The sequence below is a fragment of the Equus caballus genome, chromosome 4, assembly GCF_041296265.1.
Source record: "Equus caballus isolate H_3958 breed thoroughbred chromosome 4, TB-T2T, whole genome shotgun sequence".
In the NCBI taxonomy this organism is placed as follows: domain Eukaryota; kingdom Metazoa; phylum Chordata; class Mammalia; order Perissodactyla; family Equidae; genus Equus; species Equus caballus.
In genome coordinates this window covers 94,405,848-94,429,638 of record NC_091687.1, presented here as the reverse complement: position 1 = coordinate 94,429,638, position 23,791 = coordinate 94,405,848, and the positions used below count along the sequence as shown (strand labels likewise).

The 23,791-nt window shown below is 37.3% G+C and overlaps 1 protein-coding gene across 1 annotated transcript in view; it reads left to right on the top strand.

Moving 5' to 3' along the window:
• MTPN (myotrophin) overlaps window positions 1-22,213 on the top strand; it is a 57,422-nt gene extending 35,209 nt beyond the window's left edge. The window contains exons 2-4 of the mRNA XM_001499890.6: window positions 289-402; window positions 1,274-1,357; window positions 19,012-22,213. Coding sequence (XP_001499940.1) covers window positions 289-402; window positions 1,274-1,357; window positions 19,012-19,098 — 285 coding nt within the window. The 3' untranslated portion in view covers window positions 19,099-22,213. The remainder of the gene's footprint in view (window positions 1-288; window positions 403-1,273; window positions 1,358-19,011) is intronic.
• Window positions 22,214-23,791: the final 1,578 nt, after the last annotated feature.

Sequence of the window (23,791 nt, the reverse complement as noted above, 5' to 3'; positions counted from 1 at the left end):
TTGAACTCCTTAGAAATAGAGCACAGTAATGTATTTCATTACATTTAGCATTATTGTGTATCGTTTTTCAGCTTGACTAATCATGATTTGAATTACTATCATACTGTGTGCTAACTATTGTCCAGAATCTAATTTCAAGTTCTTGGTTACTTATTTCACTTTGCCAGAAATGGTAATTGTTTCATGAAACTCTTAAGACTTTAAGAAAGTAAAAATATCAGGTGTCTCATTCCCACCTTCAGTCTACCATCTATATAAATGTTCTTTTCCCTTGGCTTCTCTTATTAGGGAGAAGATGTCAACCGGACACTAGAAGGTGGAAGGAAGCCTCTTCATTATGCAGCAGATTGTGGGCAGCTTGAAATCCTGGAATTTCTGCTGCTGAAAGGAGCAGATATTAATGTATGTAAAAAACATTGTCATTCTAGAAAAAATTTCTATTGGATGCTTTGGGTAATTGTTTTCTAATAGATTTGTAAAATAAAAGCTCATTTTAAATAAGACAACAGTCTGAAATTATACTAAATTTCCTGTAACTTAGAAATAGATAGTTCAGATTTTTTTAAATAAGCAGAACAAACTGACTTTTTTAAACTGTAGGTTAGGAAGTTTCCGTTTCAAGTTCTAAACCAACTTGAGAGTTAGCACTATCTATAGGTAGCAGATGGCTATCACTCAATGGAGCATAGGACTCTGCAGTCAATATGACAAATCTAAACTGGATTTTTGGACAAAAGTCAGTAGGCAAGTGGTCAGACAGGAGTAGTCATCTCCTGACTCTTGGCTTTTATAGCTTCTGCATTTCAGAGTTTTGGAAAAATGTTTAAGTAACTATGATAGCAAGTGAGATGAACTTTTTACATTTCACAGGACACCATGTCACCTGGTCCAGTTCTGGCAGTCTTTTACCTCTTCATTGGCTATATTCTACCCTCTCTTCCCTTCCTGGACCTCATTGGCATTTCTACAATAGTGTGGAGTTAAGGCTCAGAGAGGTTAAGTAACTAGTCACACAGTAAGTGGCAGAGCCAAGATTTGACTGGGGTCAAATCCTTGCTCCCTCTGGTTCCCAGGGAGAACATGCTTATAGGCTTGGGCCTCTGGCAGCTTTCCAGGCGACTAGAAACTTGGAGCTGTGAAGTCATTTTGTATAGCAAGGCAAATAGGTAAACACTGATTTTGAAATAGTCACAAGCGTTCCTTAATTAGATCTAGAAAGAAAGAAGAAATGAAAAATGGGTACACTAGTTTATATCTGTTTTTCACTTCATAGGCTCCAGATAAACATCATATTACCCCTCTTCTGTCTGCTGTCTATGAAGGCCATGTTTCCTGTGTGAAATTGCTTCTGTCAAAGGTGAGATGAATTTGATTTTTATTGCTGTTTCCATTGCTGGATGACTGTTTAAACTAAGTATTTGTTTGTTAATCTATTTAAAGTTTGTGTATCATCAAGGACAGAAAACTAGAGGCAATATCCACAACTGAGATTTAGAACCATGTTATTCAAAATAGCTGGTCCACAAACTGTTTGTTACCAGTTCTTGACGAGTAAGGAGCTTGGGCTAGAATATAAATCAAGTCTCCTTCATTGGGAATATCTTGCTATGAGAAAACAAATTAGCTGAACTAGCATTGTACTTAGTGATGTAGAAAATTTGTCCTGGACTAGTAACAGTTTGCAGACTGGTACCAGTTTCATGGACCACACTTTGAGTAGCCCTGGCTTGAAATTCGTAAGCTTCATTTTCTGTAGTACATACTGACCAAGGTTATTAGAGGCAGTTTGCTTTAAGTAAGGGCGCTCCAAGTCATCTGCTGTCTTGATGTGCTTGAGATCCTGGTAAATTTGGGGTTTTACAATGTTGGAAGACAAGAAATCTTCATAAAATAAGGCACCAATATTAATCCCAGGCTTATCATTTCATGGCCGTACTCTGGAAAGTGCTGTTCATAACATTTCATTTGGGATTTTAAAATAAGCCCTGTTAAAAGAAGCAAGAAAGAAATAGAAGTTAAATGAATAAATGTGTATAAAGCATTTTGCCACAGTCCTGACACATAATAAATGCTCAGTAAATAGTAGCTTTTATTATAACTAAGTCTGAAGAGGATTTTATGCTTCATAGAGTAAGCTTTAGTAAGATTGAGAAAATTGAGAAAGGAGGTCGCACATTGTCTCTTAACACTTATATTGACAACTTTTTAAAGGTACTGTTCTGAAACCAGTTTATTTAGGTCTTTTAAAACTAGAGTTTTTTTACCCATGGCTCCATGTTAAACACAATTACTGCATTTCTTTAAATGTGTGGTGATGGTGGTTTTGCACATTTTGGGGGATTTGAGGAAGTTTTTTTGGTTTATAGCAATAGTAGTTTTTAGATACTACACACCATACTGATAAGAATGATGTAGTTCTCCAAAAGCCAAAATAAATGGAAATACTGTTGCCGCTGTAGTAAATCCAGAATCTGGTAGGATGTGCTCACCAAGATTTCCAGGCGTCGTGTCTTTCTCCTTCCTGTCCATCCCTCCCACACACTCATGAAAAGATTTAAAAGTACCTTTGAGAACCGCCAGGTAATTTCATCCCTAGGGGAATATTTTTGCTTACCCTATTAAAAACTGGTTGTCACAGCTACAAATATTGATTTACAGTTCATGAAAGATTTATATAATTCCAGTACTTTATTAGTTAGTACTACTTGTACTGCAAGTAACTGAACCCAGCTCAGATGGGCTTCAACAGTTAAGAGACCTTGTCGACTCATATAACTCTACAGTTGAGGCGCAGCTTGAGCCTGGGCTTAAGCCACGTGACCAGCATCTGCTTTCTTTTTGTCTCTCAGCTCTCTTCCTGAGCATCAACTTAATTCCCCTGGTCTCAGCCTATCTGCTTATTGTATAATAAAAGAAACAGTTAACCATACTGTGTTGTATGTTTGAAAGTTTCTAAGAGTAAATCTTAAAAATTCTCATCACATGAAAAACAAAGTTGTGAGGTGATAGAGGTTAACTAGCTAAACTTACTGTGATAATCGTTTCACAATATATACGTTTATCGAATCATTGTGGTGTACACCTTACACTAATAAATGTTGTATGCCAGTTATATCTCAATTAGAAAATAAATTCATAAGTCAGAATAAAAACAAAGAAATGAATTATTCCTTCCTTCCTCTTCTTTCCCCCCTCTTTCCCTGACCTTTTCTACCCAGCCAAGGGTTTTATTCTCTGAAAATAAAAACCTCCATGGGATCCTTTTTAGCTTGGAGCTCTAGTCATTTACTGAATAAAATGCCCCCAAACATGCTCTTTCGTTTTAGCATATCTCTAACTATGGAGATAGTTTTATGTATATATATATATATATAGTTATAGTTATATAGTTATAGTTATATATAGTTTCTTTATAGTATGTCTTTCCTCGTAGGACAAGCAAAACAAACAATAATTATTCCTATGCTATAGAGGACCCAGACCATTGTTCTATATTCCTTATTCCCAAAACATGATGCTGCAGGTCATTGAGACCTTGTGGTTATATGGTTTCATTGTTAGAGAAAAAATCTTCTGTATTGATTTGCGTGTATATTATACCCTAATATGTTATCATAGAAAGGTCTCTGTAAATGTGTGTCTGTTGCTAAATTATTCATTGTAAGTTGAGTTGTTTGACTTTTAACTAGCTTATTTTTTCTTTTACTTGTGCCTATAATATCATTCTTTTATTTATGTCTGAGCCTTGATTTTTATGTCTGAGCCTTGATTTTTGTGGCTAAGTGACAGTCAGAGATGGCTGGTCAATTGTAACCATGTAGAGCTGTTATTTATTTTAGATGAAAGATTTTTTTTACCTTTATGAAATCAGCATAGTAAAATTTAGTGCTGCTTTTTCAAAATTACTTTGATTTTTCTTTTTAAGATTTTATTTTTCCTTTCTTTCCCCAAAGCCCCCCAAGTACATAGTTGTGTATTTTTAGTTGTGGGTCCTTCTAGTTGTGGCATAGCGGATGCTGCCTCAGCATGGCTTGATGAGCAATGAATGCCATGTCCATGCCCAGGATCTGAACCAGTGAAACCCTAGGCCGCTGAAACCCTGAGCCACCTAAGTGGAGCACATGAACTTAACCACTTGGCCATGGGGCCAGCCCCAGGTTTTATTATTACATAAGCTTCTTTAATAGCTAGTCCGTAGTTTGGTTAGCCAGATTTTTTTGGAAATTGATTGTGGTCTTTCAAAAATCCGTAATTGCTAAAATAAGCTATTCTAATGCATTTTTTTACATTATAATCAATATTTATATTATGAAATCTTATTTGTTCTGCCTTTTATCAAAAGTAGAATCTTTATAGACTATTATGAATTAATTTTAAAAGTACTTAGTTTAAGAAGTTTACTAGATGCATTGACACTTCTAATATAGTATCCAACTGGTACATCATTAGCATAGGAAAAAAGTGAAAATAAATGAGAATTTAAAAATCTCAATATGATCGCAGCTAATAGGGAAAAAAAGAAAAATTGCAAAACGAAAGGAGATTGCTAGAATATTTGAAATCACATTCTGTGTCATATGCTGTATCACTTACTGGACGAGTTTGTTTTGTTTTTAATTTAATGCAATGGGAGATGAAGTTTATGACACGAATAGGAATTTAAAACATTTAATTCTTGATGGTCCATATAGCAAAAGAGGAAACTAACATCTGGAAAATCTTAATATGTGCCCAGCACTTTGTTTGTATAATCTCCTTTAGTTTCTATCAACCCAAATACACAGGTATAGTCATCTCCATTTTATGGATAAGGAAACCATTTGTCTCAGACAACTAACTATCTGAAGTCAAACAGAATATAATAGAATCAAGATTTGTTCAAAGATTGACTCAGATGCCCATGTTCTTTCTACTACTTGAGTCCTTTTCAGAATTACTGTCAGGGACAGTTATGAGAAATGGAACATAGATATTTCTGTAGGTGAAAGCTATTTGGTCTGACTTTTCATTGGTAAGCTAGTAATGAAAGAAATAGATCAATGCATGTTTCTTTCTAGAAAGAAACAATTCTCTAAGAGAAATAATAGTAGTTTGCCTGTAGGATTAATACCCTATCATATTAGACATTTCCTGTAATATTTAAATTAGATGTATATATAGTATTTAATATAAAAATTTCTATAACAATACTTATTAAAATCCTTGTAATTTATGTAATCCTTTATAATTTATATAATAATAAGGAATTTTAATGAGTATCCTTACCCTAATCCTGAAGACAACCATTTCTAAATAATCCAGTGTAGGGTATTGTGGGGAAAGGTGAAATATTTCAATGTTTACTTGTATTGTCACTCTTTTAGATTGCTTACTGTACTTAGAATGTGGACACATAAGCTATGGCATTTACTCTAGTGTGTGTTCACATTCCATCCCTTACGTAGTATATACTGTTATTAAAAATGACCACTCGGGCCCAGCCTAGTGGCACAGCAGTTAAAAGTTCACGCATTCGTCTTCTGCATCCCAGGGTTCGCCAGTTCCAATCCCGGGTGCGGACCTACGCACTGCTTGTCAAGCCATGCTGTGGCTGGCGTCCCACATATAGAGGAAGATGGGCACAAATGTTAGCTCAGGGCCAGTCTTCCTCAGCAAAAAGAGGAGGATTGGCCGCAGATGTCAGCTCAGGGCTAATCTTCCTCAAAAAAAAAAAAAGAAAAGAAAAGAAAATGACCACAACAGCCTATAAGAAAAGAATTATTTTAAGTAAATAGAAAAAGTTGTACCCCAGCATGAGAGAATCAAAATCTTGTGAAGTGAAAGTTAAAGAAAGTTTTAAAACATTGTAATTACTGTTTTATTCTTAGATTACGAAAATAAAGTGACAACATACTTAAATTGTTATTACAAACTGTCATTTGTTTTTAGTGATGTTTAGCATTCTCAGCTATATATCTGAGAGGAAAAAGTCTAAAGGAAACTTTGCTTTTTTTGTTTCCTATTCTTTCTCTGCTTCACACTTTGTCAAAGAATTTATCTCCTTAGGCAGTCTACTGAAACCTTACAACAAAAATGTGTAACCACTGCTTATTGCACAGCGCTGATTGTAGTGACTCAGCTGTTTGAGACCACTCTGTAAGTTAACTGCTCCTAGTTTGAGTAGGGTAAATGTGTGAGATGCAGAACAAAGCTTTCCTCAACTGCCTGCCTTTTATAAAAACGTTTAAGTCAAAATGTTTAGTGTCTTATGAACAATTACTAGAGAGTAAAAAATACTAAAAATCAGTCTGCTAAGAAAATACGGAAAACCATGTTAGCTGATAACATTCATGTTTTTGCTAAATTATCTGTGCTATATTAGGAAAAAGAATCAAGCAGCCCGTTAATGGTAAAACTTGAGCACCCCTCTCAAATACCAGCATCGTCAAACCCTCCAAGTGTCTATGGTGCAGTTTGCTGCTTGAACTGAGAATCGAATATGTAGAGATATGGGTGAGGCAGTCACCCCTTCTCAGCATATTCAAGTAGGTGTGCTTGCAGGTAGAACCAACATTTTTCACTCGAATTACTACCTCACCCCCAGTAAAATCTAAATAGCTTTAAATGTGCTCAAGCACACATTTTATGATTACTTGGAATGCCCAACTTCTGTTCCATTTAATATGGGCAAGTTTGGTTTCCAAAATTTTTTAGGACAGATGACCCTCAGAACTCAGCACTGCCTTTCTGAACTGATTTTAAAAAGAAACTGCATCTTAAATGGGCTGCCAGAATTGACATAGCTACAAAATTTCCCATCTAAATAACTGAAAAAAGCAATTGTTATATTCTTTTGATATGTTTCGTAAGTCTCGGACACAAATATGTCCATTGTAAGCTCATTCATTTTTATGCCCTTAGATCGTTTTTGTTAGTGACATGTGCCGGGTGCTCTGGCACCACACACCTCCAAGTTTAGTTCTCAGTTCTGCTTCTTAATAGCTTTGTGGCTTTGACCAAGTCCTTAACATCTAAGCCTAAGTTTTCTCTTATGCAACACAAGGCCAGTACTTATCGCATAGAGTTGATGAGAGGATAAAATAGCTCACATTTAATTTCCTGTGTATAAGTACTACTTTAAGTGCTTTGCATATATTAACTCATTTAATCATCATGGTAATACTATGAAGTAGATATGATTTTTATCCCCCATTTTACCATTGGGGAAACTGAGGCACAGAATGGTTAGAAAACTTGGCTAGGATCACACAGCCGGTAAGAAGGGAAGTTAGAATTCAAACTCAGTCACTTTGGTTCCAGAGCCTCTGTCTGTAACCACTACATTATACTGCCTGTCAGTATAGTCAAGTTGTTAAATGAGATAATATGCGCAAGTCATTTGCTGCAATACTGAGCTCATCATAAATTCTCAGTAAATACTAAGACCTGTTAGGATTGATGCAGGTAACTTAGGTATATTTCTCAGAAAAGGGGAGACTTGTTCCAAGAGTGAAGGCTCCCTGAAAGATAAGTTTTATGAAAATGTTTCAAATGTAGACAAGTTTTTTCATCTAACACTTATGACTTGCCACCTCATAAATAATGTAATAGCTTCATATCTGAGTGTCTTTGGAGAGAAGTGATTTGAAGCCTCATTTATACTTTATGCCATGCCATCCCCGTATTTCCATGATGATTTTTCTGTGAAATCTTGAAGTGATGCTAGATATGACTCCAGGAGAGACGTTAAAATTATATTTTCACAAGGGGTAGCAGGAGAACAAATCAACTAAAAGTGAGCTATAGTCACTATTTGCAAATAAGAAATAAAATGAAAAGAAATTTAGAATACGTCTCATTGCCCGTGTGTGTCTTCATTTGTTAGTCTTTTGTTTGGTGAATAAGTTGGGGTGGCTGCCTGCCTTTCAAGAGTTAATTGAGGTTATAAGAATCAATTTTTTGTTTTAAAGTGAAAGAGATTAAAACAAGAACGCTTAGCCCACCAGGTAAGTACAAGTTGTCAGCAAATGCCAGCCTTCATGTGTGTCATTCACCGGTGGCTGGTTAGCACGTTGTTCAGAGGCGGAGGGGTGCAGATGGAGGAGCAGGGCATTGCAGTTAGAAAGCGAGATTCCAGGCCTAGTCCGAAACTTAATAGCCAGTAAATCACTTAACATCTGAACTCAGTGGGATTAATAGTATTAACATTTTAGGATTATTCTGAGGATCAAAGAAGATAATGGTCTGTCCCTCTGTTTTTAGTACTTACCACACTGAATTATATTTGCCTATGTGATCCTTTCCTTTGTCCCCTCTAGATGGTGAAAATATGCAGAAAACCAGTCTCTCATTCACCTTAATGCCCTAGAATAGGAGATGACAAACATTTTCTGTAAAGGACCAGATAATAAATACTTCAGGCCTTGCAGGCTGCATGGTCTCTGTTACAACTACTCAGCTGTGCCGTTGTAGCACAAAAGCAGCCAGAGACAACATGTAAACAAATGACCGTGGCTGTGTTCCAGTAAAACTGTTCACCAGAAGTATGTCTGGCACTTAATAGAAACTTGGTAAATATTTGTTGAATTGACTTGTGAATTGGATGTCTGTGAAAATCTTCATTAGCTTGAAAGGGCTCAACAGATGATACATAGTATGTACAATTGTACGGAGTTCTTCATTTTCCTCTAAGAGGCACAAAACAGTTGAGAATATCTAAAGGTAATAAGTTCTAGAATCTGAGTCTCATCCTAACATGTTTAGCGGGGAAACCATAGGTAATTTTTAACTAACGATAGCAAAGAACACAAGATTTGGAGTCAGAAGGCTCTAGGTTTTCTAACTTACTGACTGACTTTGGGCAAGTTTCTTAACCTCTCTGAGCTTAAGAATCTCTATAAAAATAGAGATAGCACTGCCTACTTCGCATGGCTGCTGTGAAGATAGAAGGAGATGATATATCTGCAATATTATGTTAACAGCTCAAAACTGTTACAAAAATATAAGGAATATAACATTACCTGTGTTGAGCATTGTATTAGACACTATGGGGTATTCAGAAATTCTCTTTACTGTGTCTCCTGTATCAATGTGTAAATTGAGTATGGCCTTAAATATGCTGTGAAATCCTGCACCAGTGAATAAAATTACACAATATGTGTAACTGTAGATATTTGAATGATTTTTTTTAATGTCACTGTTTTTACTAGACTCTAAAATTGAATTGTATCAGTAAGTTCTTTGGTAATGGTAATATTAAGCATATATTCAAACTGTTGAAAATTTCAGGTTCTGAACATTTTATCCTACTACCATGGCCCCAAATCATGAGATAATGGAGTTCTTTACAAACAGTTTCTCAAAACTATGCTAAAATGCATATAAATTAATTCAAAATAAATATTGTGCCATTTTCTTTCTAGTACAGTGATAAACATCGTAATATGTATGTGGTACACACATACACAAGATGGGAGACAAGGTAGTTTTTCCTTTTGATTTGGATGCATGTGATCACTAAGGGTAAGATTTATGTTACTAAATAGTCATCTGCACTGTGACCCAGATGTGAATTCTTTTCACCTATTTAACAAAATATTCATTGAGCACCTACCGTATACTAAGCATTATCCTAGGTGTTAAAGGTACAGAGATGAATATAATAAGGCCTCTTACCTCATGGAGCTCAGCCTAATTTCGGGGAGACAGGCCTGTTAACAGACAATTATAGACTACAGGAAGTGCTATAGGAGAGATGGAATTCAGCTGTAACAGAAACTCCAACTACAGGGATTTAAACAAGAAACTGGCTCATAACAAGATGTCTGAGGGTACGCAGTCTAAGGCTGAGCAATTGGCTACAGTGTGTCGTCACTATTCCCACTCCCTTCTCCCCATCTTCCCCAGTCCTGCCGTTACAAGATGACTGCCGAACCTCCAGCATCATGTCTGTGTTTTGGGCAGGAAGAAGGGGAAAGAGCTAAGGATGTTCTCCTCCTGGAGCTTTGTTGGAAAAGGAAAGTCTTCCACGGGAGAGGCCAGATTTGTGTCAGACAGCCGCCTGTACTTTTAAGGGAGTCTAGGGACTCAATTTCTTTTCAACTTCTGTTGTAGAGGCAAAGAAGGGGGTTGCACTGGATATTGGGTGAGCCAAGCTCTGCCTTGAGGTATGATCAGCAACATGGCAGGAGCATACAGGAGAAGGGGGAGCCAACTACCTGGGAATTCCAGGAGGGCTTCACAGAAAATGTAACAACTAAGAGTTAATTCGGTGGTTAAAGGGAGAGGACAAAGGATTTCGTTGTTCCTTTACATTTTAAGTGTCCTTATGAGACATTTAATATCAGATAAAAAGGAAGTGCACTATATTCATTCAGGCATTCATTTTATATTTGATTCTAACTTGCTTTCTTTTCAAAAGTGAGTTGACTGTTCCAAACCATGAGTGCTAAATTTTTATTTCTGAGGTAATGGTGATATTTATTCTAAGGTTGTAAAACAGTGTCTAGCACCATATATGAAAAAATGCATCAAGACATATTGTGTGTGTGTCTGTGTACATATACGTATTTACAAGTGCTCTTTTTTTTTATTGAATTTATAAATGTTGCGTTGAAACAAAGCTGCTTGGTATACTGACAGTTGATCAGTATAAGTATAATCAGCATCTTCACCACAAAAGCCTTTTGTCAAGATAATGTGAAATAATCTTGGTACACTTTTAAGAGTTTCATTTTTACAATGTTACCAATCCAGTATTCTTGGCCTATTTGTACATATTAAGAACTGGTGATAGAAACCAGAATTGGACTATCTGAAGTAAGAAGTAGATAAAGGTAACAGCAGACAAAGATATATTCTTGTTGTTTCATGCTTTTATATCTTATCTTTTTAGCTACATTTTAAACAGTTCTCTTCAAGGGCAGAGATAGCATAAGGTGATTTTTCTTTTTAGCATTCCCCATATTCTACAACTTACTATCACTTGATTACCTAAAACTATGACTTTTGAACATCAAGAAATTACTTTTAATGCCTTAAACCTTTGACTCCCTAGAATAACAAACAGCCTATATCTACTTGGGCCTCTTGCCCCTAGCAACCTTTTCCTCCTCCAGGAAACTTTATCACCTGAATCGTGCTCTAAATATAGGCAGATGAGCCTAGTCCTGATCCTAGTCAGATGCCAAACTGAAGGGTTTTTAGTGTTGAAATTACCTGAAAATAATTAAATATCTTATATATTGTGCTAATGAGCAACCTATTCACAATGGCAGTGTTTTGTTGATCTACTCACAGTAATTTGTCTTTTATGAATAATTTGTTTCATCTAGTCCCTTATCATGTATGTGTAGTCCCTATCTTTATCAATTAATTTAATAAACATTTATTGATTGCCTGTTATTGACCCTGTGCTAGGCCTTGGGAATGCAAAGACTAATAAGCTTGGTTCGTGCTGTCTTCATATTTAGTCTAAAAAAGGGAGACAGATATGTAAAAGAAGTGCATTCAAGTGTTTTGATTGCTGTGGTAAGAGTTTATATGTAACACAGTATGGATCTGAAGGAAGTTGAGGTCAAGTGTGATCCTGGTAGTCAAGGGGATAGTGTGTTATAAATAAGAATGTCCTTACAGGTACCACAAATATAACTTAATAAAGCAGTTGACACTTGAGCTGAATCTTAGCAACTTAATGTCCAAGAATCTAATAGAGAATTAGGGTAGGGCATCAATCCAAGCAGAAGCAACAATTTGAGAACAGTCACAGGGACAATAAAGAGAGACCATGATGCATTAGAGTAAGCTAAAAAATTGTTCAGCACTGCTACAACATAGGCTAATAGGGATTTAGCAAGAAATATAACTAGAGAGGTAGGTAGTGAGCAGATTGTGCCTTATGTATTATGTTATTTATCTTCATTCTCTTCTGTGAGAATGCCTTTAAAGGTTTTTAGATAAGTGAATAGCATGATCAGACTTGCATTTTACCAAGATCACCCAGATATGGAGTCTGAATTGGAGTGGTGTAAGAAATGAAAAAAGATAGGAAACTATTGCATTAGAATCTTTATATGAAAATCCTGAACCAAGACAGTAGCAGTAGCAAGAACAGGTGAGAAATGTTAAGAAAATTGTGATCTGAAGACTTGGTGACTGATTATGTGGGAAGTAAAACAAGAAAAACTGCATAGTTTCTCCACATTTTCTGGAAGATGGTGGTGGTCTTTACCATGATAGAAAATACTAGACAAAGAGCAAGTTTGTAGCAAAAGATTATGGATTCATTTTAGGAAAGGTTGAGTTTGAGATATTTGTGAGACTTAAAGTAGATAAGTCTCAGAGGCTATATATATATATATATATATATATATATATATAATACATGGCCTTAAAGTTCAGGGTAGATGTTCAGGATGAGGATAGAAGTTGGAGGTTAAACCATAACATAGATGAGATGATCAAGCAAAAGCATATTGAGCAAGTAGTGAGGTCTGCCACAGAACAGAAGCATGGAGAATACCAGTGTATAAAGAAAGCCAGAGAGAAAGTAAAGGGGAGGAAGGGGGAGTGGAGGGAGTTGGTGCAGGAGAAAGAAGAGGCAGGCTAGACAAACAGGAGGACTTGGAGATAATATTGTCGTTAGAGTTAGTGCTATAATGAGTTAGGAATAAGACTCATTGATTGAACTTACCATTTAGAGGACATTAGTGACTTATTACAAAGTACTTTCAGGACAGTATAGGTTAGGCTGCAGATTGTCTTCCGTGTCCATTTTTCACTCTTCCTTTTAGAAAGAGAACCCCAAGTTTTAGTTGGGCACTTGGCAGCCTATCTAGTCCTTGTATCTCAGTTTCCCTTGCAGTGGCTCTGGCTGTGTGTCTAAGCTTGGGCTAATGGGATGTGCTCAGATAATGTGTGCCACTTCCAGATCATCACCTAAAATGTGAAGCCACTTGCTGCAGACTTTTTTCTCCCATCCAGCAGGCTGAAAGCAGCTGTGGAGGTGAGCTAGCTTTAGCCAAATAGATAAGAACAGTAACGTGGAAGAACCCGGACCTGGATCCTTAAATGACCTCACAGGACAGAGCCACCCTACCAACCTTGATAGACTTAGCATTAGACTGTTGTATAAGAGAGAAATAAATTAACTCAGTTTAATCTACCGTGTTTTAGATTCTCCTTGTTATAGCAGTTTAACCAAACCATAGCAAATAGGATCAAAAGTTGTTATTGATAAATGAATGAACAGGACTTAGGAAAGCTCAGGCTGGCACTGTGGATGTTGATCTCCTGATTCTGTCATTTGGGAGGGTTGCGATATCAGAACAATAGAAAGAAAACTAATCATAATAGTCTGCTAGGTGCTACAGTGAACAGTGTTTACCTAGAAGTAATTTAAGCATTGTTTATGTATTTTAACTGTAAGAATCAATCAGTATCCAGGATCAGATGGCTTCACTGGTAAGTTCTACCATTTAAAGAATTAATACCAATCCATCTCAAACTCTTCACAAAAAATAGAATAGATGGGAACACTTGCAAACTCATTTTGCAAAGCCAGCATTACCCCATACCAAAACCAGACAAGGATGTTGCAGGACAAGAAAATTACAGGCTAATATCCGTGATGAACATAGATACAAAAATCCTCAACAAAATATCACCAACCCAAATTCAACAACGCTTCGAAAGGATCATACACCATGATCCACTGGGATTTATTCCAGGGATGCAAGGATGGTTCAGCATCTGCAAATCAGTGTGATACACCACATTAACAAAATGAAGGATAAAAATCCTTTGATCATCTCAATAGATGCAGAAAAAGCATTTGACATAATTCAGCATACATTCATGTTAAAAAAAAAAAAAAAAACTCCCAACAAACTAGGTATAGAGGGAACCAGAATAAAGTCCACATATGACAAGCCCACAGCTAACATCATACTCAACAGTGGAAAAACTGGAAGCTTTTCCTCTGAGATCAGGAACAAAACAAGGATCCCCACTCACCACTTTTATTCAACATAGTACTAGGAGTCCTAGCCAGAGTAATTAGGCAAGAAAAAAAATAATGGGCATCCAGATTGGAAGAGAAGAAGTAAAACTGTCTCTCTTTGCAGATGACATGATCTTATATAGAAAACCCCAAAGACTCTACCAAAAAACTGTTAGAACTAATCAAAAAATTCAGTAAAATTGCAGGATACAAAGTCAGTATACAAAAATCAGTTGTGTTTCTATGCACTAATAATAAACTGTCAGAAAGAGAAATTAAAAACTCAGTCCCACTTACAATTGCATCAAAAAAAAAAATACCTAGAAATAAATTTAACCAAGGAGATGAAAGACCTGTACACTGAAAACTATAAGACACTGATGAGAGATGTTGAAGAAGACACAAATGGAGAGATATCCTGTGCTAGTGGATCGGAAGAATTAATACTGTTAAAGTGTCCATACTGCCCAAAACAGGACTCACTGCAATACCTATCAAAATTCTAATGGCATTTTTCACAGAAATAGAATAAACAGTCCTAAAATTTGTATGGAACCACACAAGACCTCAAATAGCCAAAGCGATCTTAAGGACCACCAAGATGGAGGCATTATGCTTCCTGATTTCAAACTATGTTACAAAGCTATAGGAATCAAAACAATATATTGACATAAAAACAGACACACAGATCAGTGTAACAGGAAAGAAAGCCCAGAAATAAATTAATTGACCATATATGTGTGGGTTTATGACAAAGCAGCCAAGGATATAGAATGGGGAAAGGCTAGTCTCTCCAATAAGTAGTATTGGGAACATTGGACCACTATCTTACACCGTACACAAAAATCAATCCAAAATGGATTAACAACTTGAACGTTAGGCCTGAGACCATAAAACTAGAAGAAAACAAAGGCGGTAAGCTCCTTGACATCAGTCTTGGCGATGATTTTTCAGATTTGACACCAAAGGCAAAGGCAACAAAAACAAAAATAAACAAGTGGGACTACATCAAACTAAAAAGTTCTGCACAGCAAAGGAAACTGTCAACAAAATGAAAAGGCAGTCTACAGAATAGGAGAAAATATTAGCAAATCGTATATCTGATGAGGGGTTAACATCCAAAGTATATAAAGAACTCATATAACTTAATAGAAAAAAGTCTGATTTTAAAATGGGTAGAGGATCTGAATAGACATTTTTCCAAAGAAGATAGAACGGATGGCCAACAGGTACATGCAAAGGTCTTTCAACATCACTCATCATCAGGGAAGTACAAATCAAAACCACGGTGAGTTATCACCTCACACCCATTAGAATGGCTGTTACCAAAATACAGGAAATAAGTGTTGGCAAACATGTAGAAAAAAGGGAACCCTTGTGCACTGTTGGTGGGAATGTAAATTGGTGCAGCATCTATGGCATACAGTATGGAGGTTCCTCAAAAAATTGAAAATAGTACTACTGTATGGTCCAGCAGTTCCACCTCTGGGTATTTATCTGAAGGAAACAAAAATACTAACTCGAACAGAATCTGCACCCCCGTGTTCAGTGCAGCATTATTACCAGTAGCCACAACATGGAAGCAACCTTAAATGTCCATCAACAGATGCATGGATAAAGCAGATGTGATACACACACACACACAGGAATATTATTCAGCTAAAAAAAGAAGGAAATTCTGCCATTTATAACAACATGGATGGACCTTGAGGGCAATATGCTAAGTGAAATAAATCAAAGACAAATCCTCTATTATATGTGCAATCTTTTTTTTAAAAAAAAAAACTGAACTCATAGATAACATAGAACAGATTGGTAGTTGCCAGAGGCAGGGGGTGGGTGGCAGGGGAAAATGGGTGAAAGTAGTCAAAAGGTACAAACTTCCAGTTATAAATTAAGTCCTGGGGATGCAGTGTACAGCGTGGTGACTGTAGGGGGTAAAAAAAAAAGAATAAAACAGTTTTTACAGAACAGAATATAAAAGTTAATCTTGACAAAATAGAAAAGCTGGCAAGTTAAGAGGTAGAGGGAGTGATGAGAAAGTATCTTATAAAGTAGAGAGATGAGGTACTGTCAAAATTGATGGAACAAGAAATATAGAGTTAAATAAATACATCATTTAAATTTATAAAGAAACAGAAACTGGTATTTTCAGAAATTGTGAGGGTCTGCAAAAGGTGGTGGTGGTAAGCCAAAGCCCCATCTGTGCAGCAGCAGCAGGAAGTCAGAAGGTAATATCTAAAGTTAACTCCAGTAGTAGGACGAGTATATTACTTAGAGCCATGGGAAGAAGCACTGGAACTAATAACAAATGATTAGAAATGGTTCCTCAGGGAAAGGATGAGGCCAAATATGCTTAAGTTCTCTGATAATTGCATCAAGTGCCAAAAAGTCATTTTCATTCAATATTGTTATCCACATTGACAAAACCAGTTCTTTTTTAGAAGTGGTTTGACTTTGTTAAATTTATTCTTAAATATTTTATTCTTTTTGATGCTATTATAAATGGAATTGTTTTCTTAGTTTTTTTGAAATTCAAATATTGAACCTTTTATTATTATGAAATGTCCCTCTGTCTTTCATAGTATTTCTTAAAGTTTCTTTTGTCTGATATGTAGTCTCTCTAGTTCTCTTTTGGTTACTCATTTATTTTTCAAAGAAGTACATACATATACATATTTAGAACAAAAGAATAGAAACACTAAACTGTTGTAAGTTGTATCTGGCTTACAGAATTAGGAGCTTTATGTTTTTCTGTATATTCTGAGTTCTGTGATGGGTTTGTATTATAATTAGAAAAAAGATGATTTATATAAATTCTAAACATATTTCATCAGCTAGATTTTGGGGGGTTGTAAATAACAGAAATTGACTCTAACAAGTAGAAAAGGAAGTTTTGACAATATTGAACCTAGTCATAGGGTCAACAGGAAAGCTGGAGAGCCAGACTCAGAAGGGGCCAGAGTTATAGCAACTGTAGGACTCTAGTTAGCAGGAACTTCTCAACCGTCTCATCTGGGTAATACCACAGAAATAATGAGCTCTAACTTCTTGTTCTCGCTCCTGATCTCTGCAATCAAGATTCAAAATCCAAAAGTGAGCATCGTGCTTGAGTCAAATAAATCTGTGACACTTGACAAGGAAAGTACATGGCACCTTGAGTTATAGTCCCAGAACTCCACACTGTAAGGACAAATGATTCCCCAAAATGAAATTAGGATGCTGCTATCAAAAGAAGGGAAATGAGCTCTGGCAGCTAAAAAGCAACAGATGTTCACTATGATATTTAACTTTTTGTTAATGCAGACTTATAGTTTACAATGCTAGTCAAAAATAGCTATCAAAATAGGTAAGAATTTGTTTTGAATACAGTGATGCCAATTATTGTCACTTAACCTATGTTGGAGGACTTAGTACATTGATGTTCTCAGATTTTTCTCCCACTTGACTGAGTTCCATGTCATCCATAAAACAGTTCAATTTAATTAGAAAATGAGGAAATAGAGACTTATAGTCATGTTAAGGAGACCTTTGTGATAATTTAACATTTCCTAGAATGTCTGTGATCTTGTCCTTCCAGTTTACCTAATCACTTATACTTACTCATCAAGAGTCAACTCCAGCATTACCTCATCCAGAAAGCCTTTCTTTCTTACACCCTCCTACCACATCCCCTTCTAGTTTACAGGCCAGTCATCACTGTGCATAAGGCTATTATTGTTCTCCTCCCACTGTGTCATATTGATTGATTTGTCTGTCTCCCACACCAGCCGGACTGGCAGACTCTCTCTTGTTTTTCTTTGATTCTCCAAGCTCTTATACAGTGTCTACACATCAAACAGTCAGTAAATACTTGTTGAATGGTTGAATGGATTTGCCAGAGAAAGGGGGTAAAGCATTCCATATGGAACCCAGCATGTATAAAGGCATGGCACATAGTGTGTTCAGGAATAGTGAGAAATTCCATGGGATTAGAGCATAGGAAGATTAATGGGAGAAGAGACTGGTGAGTTTGAGTAGAGTTGGTCTCTAAAGGACCATTTATGTTAAGTTTAATGACCGTTTGATAGGCCCTAGGAACAGAAGAATAAGGAGATTTGGCAAGAGCAGGAGAGCAAGACACTAGAGGCTTTTTGATGAATAAATCCTGTTTGGACTGGAGCTCGCAAAGAACCCTCAGCTGGTGGAACATTGCTGTCTCTGGGAGTTAAAGAGGTTCACACCTGATTTGGGAGCAGATTCACCTACCATGCACTAGGCACTTTTCTAGGTATCAGGGACACAGTGAGGAATATTATGGACAAGGTTAATCATAGGACAAAGTTCCTACTCCCACAGAGCTTTTAATCTAATAAGGGAAGACAGATGGAAACATAGATAGACACAGAGGTGTATGTACGCATTCTCAGAAGTAAAATGCCATGTTGTAAGAAACATGTAACAGAAGTAACAGAACAGCATTCTCCCAGGGAAGCCTTGAGCGCAGACGGAGAGTATTTCCCTAGAGTATAGTAGGGACACTCCTGTCCTAGCCCATATCCCAGTCCCTTACTGCTAGGTTTTTGTAAGTCTAATGACCGCTATTACACGTTTAGGAATTTGTCTAGAATAAAAGGTCTATAAGTTCTGGATTGTAAAAATGCTGCAAAGAAAGAAATAATGCCATCAAAATAATACTTTCTTCTTTAGCAAAAGTGATTTTCCTTTTTTTTTTATAATACACATAGGGGTATTCTTTTTTAAAGTTTAATAGGGTAAATAAAAGCCAGTCATTTGCCTATGTTATTGGCAAGTTCTGTTTGTAGTTTACACTTTCTAGTGCCTGAAAAATAATCTGGCATTTTTATAACTTGATCCATAACCTTGCCAACTGTTTGGGGTTTTTCGTCAATAGAATGGACTCCCTTAGTACAGGAGTTTTTAATTCTCTATGTAAACATTAGTCTATGCTGAGTAAGCTGGTTTTCCGTTCTCTTATCTCAGTTGTGGGCTCATTTATTGATAAAGGCTCTTTCCTTTCCTTTCCTTTCCAGGGTGCTGATAAGACTGTGAAAGGTCCAGATGGACTAACTGCCTTCGAAGCCACCGACAACCAGGCAATCAAAGCTCTTCTTCAGTGATGGACGGATGGGCTGACAGCTCTGGAAGAATGACTCTCCTGTGGCCTCACACTGCTGCCTGTCTGTCTGTCACTCTCTATCTGCCAGCTTCTTCAGCTAAATACTTTAAGAGGGGTGAGGGGAGAGAGAAATTCATAACAAATCAGACTACCAGAAAAAACAATGTTTTGGAGAAGAGGAAAAAACCATGACCAGGCTTTTACTAGGATTCCTGATCAAGTCAGCCTCTTTTCCATTTCCAGTAAAATATACACTTTATACCCAAGGGAGAGCAAAGACAAAATATACCAGTACCATTTGATGTTTTCAGCTCCCTGGCTAACTTATTAGATTGTATCGAGGGTCTGACTCTACAAAGCCAACTATACATATTTGGTAGCCCCAGCTGTGCGAGCAGTAGTGGCTGCTGTGATGTAAACTTAGGGTGCTGAGATAAGCAATTAGCTGTAGCCTTCTGCCTTAAGACGCACTCTGTTGGGATCTCTCGGCGTAGTGAAGAGCGCTGCCTGTGGTTGACGACCAGTCCCCCTCGGTGACTTTCAGCTCCCTGTGGAAGCTCAGTCGAGGGGAGGAGGCACACTCCCAAATTGCTGGACGGCTGAACTTCGGATTTCCTCTCCCCTTTCACGTGGGTTTCATGTGTCTTTAGATAAAACTGACTAGTTTTATTTATAAAATCTTAAATTTTGGAAGTCTAAAGGAGAAATCATTCCAGTATGCATATTTTTTCTCCTCTAGATTCAGACATTTATATAACATTGAAACACTTTCAAACTCCTGCTGGTAGTAAAAGGGGATTTAAAAATAGACTCATAGCCATAAGCCCGTTAGTATCCTATAAAGAGAGAACAGTTGTCTTAGTACCTATGGATTTTCTTCATTTGCTATTTGAATGGATTGGCCTTGGTTACGTTTGGAGAATCAAGGAACATTCTTTGGAATGCTTCTCTCACACCCGGCTTGGATGCTGATTACTTATTGCACCAAAGCTGTCATTGGGGTGACATTTACTATTTGGACAAATTTAACCCCATCCCTTCAAAAATATGCTTGTTACAGGTTCCTCTGAGTTGTTGATAGGCTTCTGCTGAATATATGCCACCTGCGTAGTATATTTGTTTCTTTTCTATATCATGCATTGCGTGAAATGTGACACCTTCAAAATGTATTGTGTTCTTAAAATACAGTGCCCTAAAATGGTGTTCTTATGACCAGCAGAAAATACTTCGACACATTTTTAAACATTTATTTCATGAGCAGTACAACTAATTAAAATATGTCCCCTTAAATTTATCTCGCGTTTAAAATATTAAGATTCCTTTAACTTGCCATCCATATAAGCTTACTAAAAATATTAGGGTTTTTCCTTAGCCACGTCATGCAGTAATTGAATGTACCTCAAATTTTTAAAAAAGGGGGGAGGGTGGGTTAGGGACCTGTATTCAGATGGTAGATAATAAAGAATTGATGATTTTTTAAGGCAACGTAGCATTCTACAGCAGGGTTAAATTAGTATCAAGAACGATCAGCTGGCTCATAACAAATCTTATTGATCCGTTGCTGATTGGTTGCTGTGTGGGTTTGTGTGTATGTGTGTATTTTTCCCCATGAACCCGTTTTTTATGGCTTTTTCACTTAGAACTAGCGTAACCCTGTAAGTTTCCTGAGTCCAAGAAAACAATCACAGAATGGTGGTTTAAATACTTTGATATATTTGGCTAATTCTGCCGTCTTAATGCAGCCTATTACAGTCGGATTAAAAGTCAGTAATCAGTACTTTATTACATCACTCAACTGAACAGGGAGCTGTCCTCATTGAAGATGGAGGGCACTCTGTCTGTCTGCAACTAGCGACGTGGTGCCGAGGTGTTTTGATATCTCTGTTTTCACGTCTTGGCATAACGCTATTGAAAAGCCTTGGGTTTTACCCTCTGCCGTTTTTACCTTTCCTTTCAAAGTGTTTTGTTGCAGTTGGCTATTGCAGAGAGTGCATCTTCCTAACATTCCTAAACCTGGTCTGCTTCCTGCAGCCCCCTGCTGTGGAGACCATGTGATTCTCTGTCCACTTTATCCCCGTGTTCCTTGTAACGCAGTAGAGGCTACTTCGCCTTCCCTCTTCTTTCTCAGCCATTTCATAAACCCCATAATTATGAGGCGACTGCTTGAGAAAATAACATAAACATAGAATAGACTGACCAAGATGGTTTACAATTTCTTCTTTTTTTTTTAACTAGGTTATTTATAATGTATTTCTGAACCACTTGGCAGAGAAATTCACAACACTTAATGTTCATATTTTGAGTAAAGGAAGCTAAAACCATGTCGGCTTTTTGGTACTACATGCATTAGTGAAAGGTTAGATGAGTTTCGTTCTCCACTGAAGTAGTAGTTAACATCTCAGAAAAAATCTTGCATGTTCTGTAGTTTTGTATTCAGTCAGTCATTTCGTATGCACTATATCGAGTAAACACAGGTGGTTTACCTGTTTACATTAGTGTTCTAACACCTTTCCCCTTGCAGCTTCAGACTGGTATCTGTAGACTTCTAGTTCAAATACAGCACCTGCGGATACTCAAGGAGTTCTCCTATGCGGAGCTCACCTTCTAAACGCAGTGGGGCAAGAAGGAGAGGTAGGTGGGTGCAACGTGTGGAAGCTGCAAGGAAGTAGGCCCTTTATTCATTGATTTCTTTCCCCCAAATAATGGATTTTAAATCTATATGTACCTGTTTGATTTTTTTTTCCTGAAACTTCATCTGAGCTGCTGTTTTCTTCCATGCAATATTGTATACTCGATTGTGTATAGAAGAAGCTGGTGAGAGTGCCCTCCTACATAAGCAATTGCAGTGTTTTTGCATGCAAAATTTAAAAAATTTAAATTGTCCTGATTCTATTTTGTAAATGGAGAAACAATCCTATCTTTCTAAGCAGTAATGGAAGAAGACTAGTGCTTTGTGCATTTTGATATATTTGAGTTCATTTTTTCCACAATGTAATACTTTTGACACAATTGAGTTTCTCATATTATCCTGGTTCATGTACATCAGAATGCTAAATAATACTGTGTTTAAGTTTTGTGTTGCAAGAACAAATGGAATAAACTTGAATTGTGCTACAGGTAACGTGTCAGCAGCATTTCTCCCTCATTTACTATCGCGTGCCTTCTTCAGTCTTCTCTACAACTCTATCAGTACTCTGACTCAAACTTTTAATCTAAATTTCCTCCTGTATCCCACTTCTAGAAAAAAAAAGACATAGGAAAGATTTAATTGAAATAAACTATACTACTCATTGGGAAGTTTTGCTTTTGTATCAGTCTCCTGACACAGTTTGCTTTACCGTAGATGCTTAGTGCCATCACTGGGAGCAAGGTGTAGCCAGGAGATCCTAGAGCACTGGAATCTGAATGGGTGTTAAAGAAAGCAGGGTCATGGTAGACCTCTGATCCCTTCGTGTGCTCATCTAAGCTGCTGCACATTCCTTGGAGGCTCACTTCTCCCAACTCACTTGACCATGAGCAGTGTTTCAGGATGTACTTTTCAGGACAGATAATTCTGATTTAACATTAAATCACTTTGAGCCTCAAAAAACTGAACAAGATTATATAAAATTAGTTTGATTCTATTGTAATCTTGTCAACACCCTAAGACTATTGTGTAGTTTGCTTTTGAAATGGTTCATTAATGATAGTAAAGATGTGTGCAGATGCTAAAATAAAAAAGCAGAAGCTATCTTCCAGAACTGTCACTTTGCCAACTGAAGTATAAATGTGGGGCAGCGTGTGTGGCTGTAAGTGGGAGAGTTCACAGAAAATTTTTTAAGCAATTAAGTTCTCGTTTTAAGAATTAGGGTCTATAAAAGTGTTCAAATCTGGTTATATATACTTTAAAGGGCATGGAGCCCCATATGTAACAACTGAAGGGCAGACCAGTATATGTGGAAGGCGCAGCTCTGGAGGAAAGCGAGAGCTTAGAGTGAGTTACTGTGAAATTCAGTGATCAGAGAACAGCCATCACAGGACTTTGACACAGCACAGTATATCAGACCGTTCTAAGTTTTTTTTCTTTCTGCCAAACTCAGATTCTCAAAATGTGGTCCCTGGACTAGCAACGTCACTGTAACCTGGGAACTTGACAGATGTGCCCAACCTAGGCCTAGTGATCTAAGTCTGGGGCTGGGCCCAGCAATCGCTGCTATAACCAGCCCTCCAGGTGAGTCCGATGCACGCTTAAGTTTGAGGACCTTTGTACAAGACCAAAAGGAGAGAAAGTAAATGGAAGCCTTTAACACGTGAGACATAGCAAAACTCTGGACACCCAAGAAATCTTAAGATGAGCTTCAAACTTATGTTCTGGGCAGCAGTCAGAGTAAGCTGTAACAATGGCTCCAAGGAAGTCACACTGGTAACGATGAGCCTTCCTTATTCTTAGGGTTTTTCCTATCAATTGCTGTGGATGGTATTTCTATAGCAGCCCAGGTTACCAGTCGCCATGGCTGAATTGCTGAGACTTAAGCCCTGCCTAAGTCCCTTTCTCGAATTCCAAAGTGGGGTGAGGGGAACATGCAAGGGATTTGGGGAGATACGTCGTGAATCTCCTTATCTCATGCTTGCCACATCGCAGGTCACTGTGGGATTGCTCCAGTCACTTACCTGTGTCCCTCTGGCCTCTGCCTGCCAGTCCCGCAGCAGGAGAG